This window comes from Genypterus blacodes, unplaced genomic scaffold (genome assembly GCF_046128005.1).
Source record: "Genypterus blacodes isolate CSIRO-AG114 ecotype Tasmania unplaced genomic scaffold, CSIRO-AGI_Gbla_v1 ptg000073l_1, whole genome shotgun sequence".
Lineage (NCBI taxonomy): Eukaryota > Metazoa > Chordata > Actinopteri > Ophidiiformes > Ophidiidae > Genypterus > Genypterus blacodes.
Window position 1 is genome coordinate 3,942,501 of NW_027466883.1, and position 10,503 is coordinate 3,953,003.

Sequence of the window (10,503 nt, forward strand, 5' to 3'; positions counted from 1 at the left end):
GGCAGGCGGCGGCCATTCAGCGTCCAGAACAGCGAGCTGGCGTGGACGCCCAGGTCGGGGTTGACCCGGCAGGTGGCCGTAAGGCTGGACCCGATAGGGAGGGCAGGGTCCTGGGGAGAGATGGCTGCCACCTCTGGGGGAGGAGAGCGAGGATGGATGTTAGAAGGAGAGAACCATTCTTTCTTCCCCTCTTTCATTTTCTGTTGTTTCCTTCTTTTGCTCTTAAGCTGAACTAAAACAATCACTGCACTCTTCCTTAGAAGGATTCCTTTTACTTTAGATACCCGTGTATGTTTACTCTTGCTCGTGACAGAATATTTACTCCGCTGCGTCGTCACTCGTTCCACCACTGAGTCAGATTTCTCTTTAAACGCCACATATTTGAGTCAGCCACTGAAAAACATTTGTGAGCTACGTTGTCAGAAACTCAAACCAGAGAACAAACAATAAGAACATTGAATGCTGTGAAAAGGATCAAGTGAATTTGGTGGTTTCTTGCTTTAATGAGGTTACTTTTTGGCAGTGGACGCTGTAATCTCAGATGTTGGAAGGTCCTTGAATGCATCGACAAGGTTTCAAAACAACCCATGCTTGTAACTAAATTATCAGGCAGTCATAAAATAACTGACCAAAACAATACAAATGCATCAGTTTACATTTTTCACCACATTTCAAGATACTTTTAAATGTGTGTAAGCTGATACGTGCTTTGGAAAATGACCAGTAATAATAACGTTGTTTAATAGTATGCAGGTTGTCTGTGATGGACATTTTTCTAAACGTTAGACGTGAGATGAAAAGTTGTTTTTAAAGTGTGTTCTGTTTTTTCTGTGACTTCATTTCAATTTCTACGCTCTTATCTTGTTCTTATTACATTTATTTCCTGTTTCTTACCTTTCCTCTCACTGCTCCACTGTTCCACACTATGTGAAGAATTTTGTACATTTTATTCTGCTGTTAGAAATAGGTCCAATTTACTAATACTTTATACTGGAAATGAAATGCGTTCTTTCAAAAAACAAGACGTTTAGTCATAATAATAATGGACTTTTCAAACCCAAAGCGCTGTATTTGTGTTTTTTTGGTGAATGGCAACTGCGCACATTCAGGTGCTTTTCTCTCACGGAAAGGAAGGATCAGAAAAGAGTGCAAAAGAGGACACAGGAGAGAAGAGAAGAGGTTAAAAAGTTGCGTCCCCTCCTAGTCCACAGCACCATGAAAACATGATCGCTCCTGTGAGTGAGTGAGTGAGTGAGGGAGTGAGTAAGTGAGTAAGTGAGTGAGTGAGTGAGTGAGTGAGTGAGTGAGTGAGTGAGAGAGCGAGCCTAACACTTTGTCAGGCCATTACAAATCTCCGCCTAAGGCCTCATCCATTCAGCTGCCATCTCCCTCGGCTGACAGACATTGTGCGCGCCTCTTTGGAGGAGCAGCTTTTCAAGGAGTTAATCTGATTCCAACTCCCACACCAATGTCGACACCAAAACAACAGCGCCGTCACAATGCGGCCCTCACACGCATGCATGCACGCACATGAACACAAACAAACACACACGCACAGAGCTGAGACTGAGCTGATCTAAGCAGAGCTGAGTTGAGCTGCCGCAGTCACCGGATAGCAGGTGGGAACCGAGGGACCGTGATTAGCCAATCATTTGCCGATCCAGCTGAATAACAATCATTGTTTAACTATTCCAGGGCTGGGACGGGACACCCCCCCCCCCCCTCTCCAAAGCTGCTTCCACTGTTCAAACACTCCAATGATAGACAAATTACTGCTGTTTATTGTCTCTGCTGGACACCCTCACAGGAGGAAATGGCTTGTAAAATATGATTTGTTTGGAGAGGACGAGGCGTATTGAAGCTCAGGGCGAGTGATGCATTTGAGGGTGATGGATTTCACCGCCTCACACATCCATCAGGCAGGTTATTTCTTTGGAAGTGGGCAAAATCGAAGGGTTGGAACCGATTTGCTCAGTCTTGTTTCAAAAACACGGATCAATTCTTTTAAAAATAACTTCAAGGGGAGTATGTCATTCTTTTTTGTGTGCCAGGAATGATGTTCTGAGTGGATTCTCACACATCATAACACCATCTATGGGTGTAAATCTTTGCCAGGCTGGTAGAAAAGCTGTTATTTGCTGTTTTTACACTGTCAGGAGTCCTGTGTTTGTCCTGTGTCCGCTGTACAAAACACACACACACACACACACACAGTCCTGCCACATTTTGCGCCACCAAACATCAGCGAGGAGACCAAGACAGATGGTGTTTTTATACTGTAGGTATACGTACATTTTTAACTATTGAACTAATCCTCATATCCACAAAGTGTTGGGTTGAACTTCTGGACAATTAAGGGCTAACACAGGCAGGAGATTTAACACATTTGGATGCAATTTAATGGCGATATTAACTTCAGGTAATGTAGTATATTTGAGAATCAGGGTTTTGGCATTACAGCAAGATTCAAGCCAACACAATTGCTTTCTAATTTGTATGCTGTCAGCTCCCACAAACACGCGAACTAACTAATAATAATAATAAAAGTGATGTTGAAATTCCATATTTAACATTTTATGGCTGTAGTAGTGCAAAATGAGAGACAAGAGGGGAAGCAGCTTTTTATTATTATTACAGTGAATGGAACAGTAACGAGCAGGTAGGCAGAGAGATTTACGACCAGGGCTCTTTGTCTCCTTTAAGCCCCTAAAAACGAGACTTTCCCTTCTTCTTCTTCTCCATAAAGGATGTTAGCTGCTCGCCGCTCAATGAGCTCACCATAAAAACTAATCCGACCACTTAACACGGAGCGGACATAACTTTGATTTATTTACCTTACTTGTGCATTACGCTGCCGGTTAACATTCTCCCAAATGATGTCACTGTTTTGTTGCGCTTCGTAAAGCCCCATGCACCGAGCTCCATGTGTTAAACGAATTATGGCACTAGACTTGTTGAAAATTCGGCCACCTGGGAGGGTTCGATCCCCGGTGGGGCTCGAACCGGCACCTCACCGGCCACCACATCAATAACCAGAGAGCCTCATAGCCAAAGTGCTGTCACATTGGTCCAATAAATCAATCATTGGGACAGTGTTGAGGGAAAATAAGCGAGGAATCTGTGGAATTCCATGACTAAACATGTCTTTTGATATGAATTAACATTATAAATAGTGACGTTTGGGTACCTGTACGATTCTAACGCTAGTCTGTACTCCTTTATGGTTATTTTAGTGAGTTTAAATGTGTATTTTCCACGTTGATATACATTAATACAGTGTGATTTTGCACCCACTTCACTCCAGCGCTTTTTAAATGTTAAACTCATCTACTGGAAAACTGGAAAGCTGGAAAACGTCACCCAGAGGTGTTTACACGAGCACCTTTAGGGTGACACATGGATTTACACCAGAGCCCCCAGCACACCGTGGGAACCAAAAAAGTCACCAAACTCACCAAAAAACCCATTCCCCCGCAGCACAGCACAACTCGGCGCATCGATGGACATCTGTATGTTGTGTGCGTATGTGTATGTGCGTGTGTGTGTGTATGCGACTTACGTGTGGAAAAGGACAGCACGCCGGGAATATTCAGGATGAAGAAAACCCAGCAGATATCCAAATCGGCTTTCATTTTTCCCCCACAGTGCGTTTGTCTGGAAGTCACGTCCCCTCGTGTTATTGTTGTTGTTGTCGTGAACGTGATCTCGCCTCTTCTTCTTCTTCTTCTTCTCCTCCTTCTACTTCTTCTTCTTCGGCTTCTCTTTGGGGACGCTTGTGTCGATCCTGGAGAGGAATTACGCACGGTGGAAAAGAGGGCAGAAACAGCACGGGGGTTCAAGTTGAATGCTCCGGATTGTATCGCAGCACCATGGAAGAAGAAGAAGAAGAAGAAGAAGAGTGAGAGCCGGACGACACCATCCGAGGGGACACGAGACACTATCTTACCCCCCAGTACAAAAGACTAAAAGAGAGAGAGAGAGAGGGAGAGAGAGAGGGGAGCGAGCCTGTGACGTCCCGCTGCCTGGAGTCTGTTCCCTTCTTAATGCTTCCTGCAGCTAAATCATACACAAGTTCATACTTTTTAAGCCCCTCCTCTCTCTCTCTCTCTCTCTCTCTCTCTCTCTCTCTCTCTCTCTCTCTCTTCCCACACAGTCGCCAGTCATTCCCCCTCTCTCTCCCTTTCCTTGCTCTTCACTCTCTCTCTCTCTCTCTCTCTCTCTCTCTCTCTCTCTCTCTCTCTCTCTCTCTCGCTCTCTCCCTCTCCCTCTCTCTCTCCCTCGCTCTCTCTTCAGTGATGGGTAGGAGAGTCATGGCCATTCACTTTCACTGAATCACTCCCTGAAGTTTCCATGCCTCAGGTCGGGTGCTTCACACTCTTTTTAAGCCCCAGGACGACATTGAATCACTGTCTCTTACAGGAAATCCCCCCCCGTGAAAAAAGGTCTTCCTCTTCCTCGCTCTTCCTCTCTGTGCTGCGAGACCCTCTGCCCTTCTTCACGTAACAGAGGGAAGCTCTTCTGAGCCTGCTTGAATTATGCATGATGGTTTCTCTTTGGATCGTGTTCGTTTTGACTCAGACGTGACACGATGACAGATCTGTGTTATGATGGGTTTGAATAACACAGGTTTCCCTTGGGCTAGGACACGACTACCGTGTGGATTCTCTCCCCCGCCGATATCTGCCATTCCTTTCATTCTTTCTTACTAGAAACTGACAAAGTGGCGTGCCATGCAAGTAACCGGAGGAGGCCGTCTTTGTAGCGTCAAAACGTAAAAGCCTGTGACTGAAGCCATATTAAGAGAAACAAGAAATGCTGGTTGCTCTGTTGTAACGCGCTTGCAACGTAAACAGCGATTTCACAGAATTTCCATTGTAGTAATAATACACAGTAAGCTGGTCAACAATACCAAAGAGATACTGACGCTGCACCAATTTAGGCATGAAGCAACAGAACAGCACGGGTTCATCTGAATGTGATGTCATAGTGTACACACATGAAGGTATAAGAATGCAGTAGTCAGTGTGTTATTGCTTGTAAATTACAAATTAAGATCAGGTCCTGATATTTGATGTGTAATGGATGCAGCCAAACAGAGGCCTTGTTCATTCTGACCCGCAGCCACAGAGCAATAACAGGCGTCAGAAAGCCCAACATCCCGCAAAAACCCTTGAAAATGTCGAATTCTACAGATTTCTTCTTCTACTCGGGAACTTGTGTAGAAAAAAGAGTAACCCTCAGGCACCGTGTCGGTATCAGCTGAGTGGAAGCCAGTGTGGGAGTCCTCTGACGCATGAATGCATCGAGTCTATCAGTCTGTCATCACCACCTGGAACAGGCCCTGCAGACACGCAGGGAGCAGCCCAGACAGCAGCCAAGAGGAAACGCAATCACATCAGGTCACACTGGGATGAAGAAATCCACACAGGGGCCCTGATTTGTCTGGAGAACAGAAACCGGCTTGGTGTTTAGGGCCTAAATGGGCGCTGTGACTAATGTTTGACTAATGGTGGCCACAGACACTCACAAGTTAGTCCTCCTCGGGCCTCCTCCGGTCGGGCCGGCGGTGAGTCAGCAGGAGTCCAAGCAGGCTGCGAGCGGTCGTCTGACAGCCGTGTCGACCTTTGGGTCTTGTGCCTACAATGTCCCCCTTTCTCTGCTCTCAGAGGGGGACTCTTGTTCCGGAGGCAGTTCCCGCTCGCGTCCTGGCGTTCGCGTCCAGTAAGTGTGAAAAGAATTTTGTGTCATGGCTCGGCTTTTGTGTCACTTTCCGGTCATTTACTTCCGACGCCTATTCACGCAGGCATAGTTAGAATAGTTGATTTATGATGAATTTATGATTTATTTAGTGAAAATGTTGTGTCACTGTTTCAGCAGCCATTGTTTTCCTCGTTACAATCACACACACACACACACACACACACACACACACACATTTCACATTTACATTCATGTACACACACTTTTTCTTCTTTTACTCATACATGCTTTAAGAGACATAAAGGAACCCAAACCCATAAACTCTCTCTCACACACACACACAGACACACACACACACACAGACACAAACGTACACATAGTGCCATTTTCATCCAACATCTTCCAGCCAGACTGTCCTTAATCCAAAACACCACAGAGTGCTGAGAGACAGTGAAAGACAGTTTGAGAGGAGGAGGGGAAAGATGAAAATGAAGCGACTACTAAGCGACAGAGACATGAAGAGAGAGAGAGAGAGAGAGAGAGAGAGAGAGCAGGACTCTGCATGATGAAGAACCTGGCTCTGTACTAATGTCAGTCATGTGAGGACAATAAGCTTCAATCTCTTTTGGCTCTGACCACAACATCAGAACGCAGAAACGGTGTAGACCAGCATGTGTCTGACAGCAGAAAGTGATGTGCCATTCTATAACACAGTTCTATAGAGCTAGTTAACGCAATGCTGGTGAATTGATGAATTTATATGAAGCTTGCACCACTGCATACTACGCAATGACACAATATGGTCAGCTAACCAAGTTCGTTAAGTACCAAACATTTTGAAAATCAATACTTCATCATTTCAACTAATCAGAACCAGTGTTCAAATACTGTAAGCTATAATATTCCAAGTTCTGTAATAAATATGACCTATTCTGGCAGCTAATAAATATACTATACATTTACCTTTGGAAGATGAAATTCCAAAAGCCCTTTTGTTCTAAAGGTTCTCTGTTTCCTGTCTGACTTTTGTAAATTTTTGTCACAGTTAAGTTTGTTTAAGGTGAATTATTGTGAGACAAGAGCTGAGATAGGGTTGAGACGTTTATGGTGCTGTAAGTTATCCACTGCGGCTGTGTGGCTGCGCTGTATTTGTAATAGGCAGGTCAACAAATAACAAAAAGATGATAAATTCATGAATTGTAAGTTTATACTGAATCCTTTAGGTTTGGTTTTGCTTTTAATAATGGTGGATAATAGGAAGCTAAAATCGTCCCGCTGAAGAATATGTAGAGGGATACAACCAGTGAGAGAGCATGTGGGGAGGAGGAAGAAAACACGGGGAGTAGACAAAGAGAGACAGGAAAGAAAAGTTTTGAGATTGGGTTAGACAGCAGGAGAGCCAGCAGCCACTCAGACGGAGATATTTGAAGAGAGAGAGAGGGCAGAAAGAGGGGGGACAGGGAGAGAGAGCCAGACGGAGGGAGAGGGAGTAATCAAGGAGAATCAGGACGTTTCCTCTGTAATACCCACAGGCCTCGGCTGAGCCCCAGCTCCACAATCCTCGCTGATTGGAGGGAAGGGTTTGTTTGAAGAGGAGGTCAAGACCATCAGTACCTTGTTAAGGAAAAGTTGTGTCCAGAGGAATGAAGGAGGCTGACTCCTTCCTGAGGAATTCATATGGGGATAGTGTGTGTGTGTGTGTGTGTGTGTGTGTTTGTGTGTGTGTGTGTGTGTGTGTGTGTGTGTGTGTGTGTGTGTGTGTGTGTGTGTGTGTGTGTCTCAGTGCATGTGGGAGAGAGAGAGAGAGAGTGCTGTAACTTTTGAGAAAGAGACACAAGTCACATTGGGGCTTTATTTTTTAGGTGTCAAAGCAAATGAAAAAGCGATTGGCGTTTGTGCGCACGTCTGTGTCTTCGTGTGAGTGTGTGTGTGTGTGTCGATCTAGTCACTAAAAGGGCAGAGAGGAGGAGAAATCAGATTGTGATTTAAGGAGGACCCATCAACCCCCTCCTCACATAGTTTCTAAAGCCAGGATAGCAGCACTGGCATTCGCCGCAATAATGCATGACAGATGTACATCAACCATGCTCTCTCTCTGTCTCTTTTCCCCTCCCTCCCTCCTTTTCTGCCTCCTCCCATCTGGACCCAATGTGTTGTGTTGGTGATGGGCATCAAGCATCAAGGCATCAACCGCTATAAAATTGAGAAAGAGAGGATTATGGTCTTGTCTGTAGTCTGCCTGCTCTGGCGGTAAAATGTTGACCCTATGGGCAGTCAGTGTTTATGAGTGTTCATGAGGGCTCCATCTTCATCTTTTTGAGCTCTCTTGCTTGTACACAGTGACAGACAAGGCCACCTGTGTCTGAGCGAGACACAAGTGAACAGGGATTAACCTGTTGGAAATGGCTCATAGGAAAATTCATCATTATGTGTCACAACTGAAACGATTGATCAAGCCTTTCTCCATCAGTTGTGGACACTACAAGCGTTTGGCAATAAATGTATAATATATCTCTTCAATCTTAATTCTTGTTTTTATATTTGATTGTATAATTGAGGAGGAATTTTTACAATACACAGACATGGTAGTCTATGACTGTATATAATTATTACTATGTAGTGAGAGACTGAAAAATGAGGCGGACCGTCAGTGATGTTGCTTGTGGGTTTACATGTGGTTGTAGTTCTGTCTTCAAACAGCAGAGGGCAGCACCAGTGCATAAAGTAAGGCTGCAGTTCTTCTATCAAACACATAACAGGATTGGCTGGATTCCAACAGTGTTGTGCAGCACCTTTCTACCCACATATTTGCAAACTATCAAATAAATGTGGGATAAAATGTTGTATAGTTAAAAAATGTGTTGTATCTGTTTTATTATTATTAAATAAGTCTGCTTGGTACAGATCAGATGGGGAGAGGAGAGGAGAGAAAGAGTAAACATTGGGGAGGAGAGATGGAGAGGGGCAGGATCACCATGATTGTTCTACAAGAGCTGACATAAATGCTGTGTCACTGTGATGTTGTATTTTGTTTTGCTACTTCCTCCTATAGTAGTCAATAGAATCAGCACAATGGCCAGCAACAAGCGTAAACACTTTCCTTTCAGAGGTAACAGAGATAATCTCCATGAATGAAAGGAGCAGGAGTCTTTCCAAAGGTCCAACTGCTACTTTTCATTCTTGTATGGTGGTATAATGGTAGAATTACACCGAAAGTATAGAAAAGAATTGTGTATTCTGGTAATATTTCTTTAAAAACAAAACATTTTGAGAGCCATTGCCATTGAGGGTCATAGCCCCTCAAAAGATCTATGCACAGTACTGGGGAATACCTTACACACACAACACAGAAACACACACACACACACACACCTATCTATCACACCTTTAATTGCACATACTGAATCATAATATGAATCATCAGGTCTGAATCACCCCCTTGAGGCAATAAGTGCATTATGAAACAAAGCAATGTCAAGTTCCTCATAATTAGAGGTGAACTCTTATAACCTTATTGCACTCACATACACGTAAATTAAAGGGGAAAAGTCGAGATAAAGGGCAGATATATTCACAAGGATATCTGTGAATTTAGCAACACGCATTAAATCAGTCAGTTTAGTGTCTTCTTTCATACTCTCAATTTACTTCAGTTCAATCAAATGACTTACACCGTGATGAGTTTCACATTGTGAGTGTTTCCCGGGCATTCGTTCTCAAGGACCAACAGCCTTTGCAAGTTATTTCTATTTTTATATGCTTGGTGTACCAGATGGGTGCGGTAGAGCCACGGCTAATAATATGATCAATTGAAAATGTAAACCGTCACATTGAAGTCTACTTCCTGAATGTCTGAAATGAGAAGCAGTGCCAAGCACAACCTATTGGACACATACTAAAATCACACTTCGGTTTTGAATAGGGTTCAAGGGCTCATGATTAATTTACACTCACTTAAATATTCGGCTACATACCTTCAGTCCCTCTAGCTTTCCACGATCGCAGAATTCAATGCAAGTCCAACAGAACTTTTTTTCAGACGCAGCATTTTTATTCCATTTTACCGCACAAATTTCACAAAATAATTGCTTTTCAATAGCTTTTCATTTTTCTATTCAAAGAATAGCAAAACCTCCTGTAAGGGAGCAGAGAAATGCATTCGGAACAGACTGACGTGTTGGGGGCCATTCAGCTCATCAACACAATCGGCCTTCAAATCTATGTGACATTGAAGAAATTATGTTATCAAAAGTTGATTGCAGAAGTCAAGAAATTGTGATGTTGTTCAGTTCAATTTCACTTCATTTAAAAGTTGGTGACATAAATATGTGTCCAAACAATAGATATGAAACACCTCAAAGGCAAGGGACTGGGAGATAACAGACATTAACATTTTATTTGTCTTTGTTTCTTTATTTGCATTGTACTTAACAGGAGAGTGTGTGCACGCTGGTCTGGTGGAGCTTTACACTGAGGGGTTTCCTCGACTTTGTATAAGCTGATTATCATAAAATACTGGAATGTTTAAATCCGGCTGACTTTTGTAAACATTGCCTTACCAAAAGATCTAGTTACATTTCTTAGTCCGAACTACCTAAAGTTAACGTTAGATGATGATTAGAATGTTGTGCAGAAATTGTAATGCCAAGTGAGTGACAAGAAAATGAAGGTGGTTGTATGCATATTGTTTGTGTTTGTTTGTCATGTATATCTATTTACACTTTGTGAATTGAAGTTAAAAGTGTAAAAGTTGCGAAATCAGTCATTTTGATAATAAAAATCACACAAAATAACTGTGAAATT

The 10,503-nt window shown here is 43.3% G+C and overlaps 1 protein-coding gene across 2 annotated transcripts in view; it reads right to left on the reverse strand.

The window, feature by feature from the left end:
- crlf1a (cytokine receptor-like factor 1a) overlaps nucleotides 1–4,116 on the reverse strand; it is a 14,532-nt gene extending 10,416 nt beyond the window's left edge. Inside the window, exons 1-2 of one of the 2 annotated variants that reach the window (XM_076157773.1) lie at nucleotides 3,560–4,116; nucleotides 1–133 (exon numbers count right to left, since the gene is read on the reverse strand). The exon at nucleotides 1–133 is cut by the window's left edge and continues 146 nt beyond it. In XM_076157773.1, coding sequence (XP_076013888.1) covers nucleotides 1–133; nucleotides 3,560–3,632 — 206 coding nt within the window. In that variant the 5' untranslated portion in view covers nucleotides 3,633–4,116. The remainder of the gene's footprint in view (nucleotides 134–3,559) is intronic. The other variant, XM_076157771.1, reaches the window with a different exon arrangement.
- Between the last annotated feature and the right edge of the window lie 6,387 nt (nucleotides 4,117–10,503).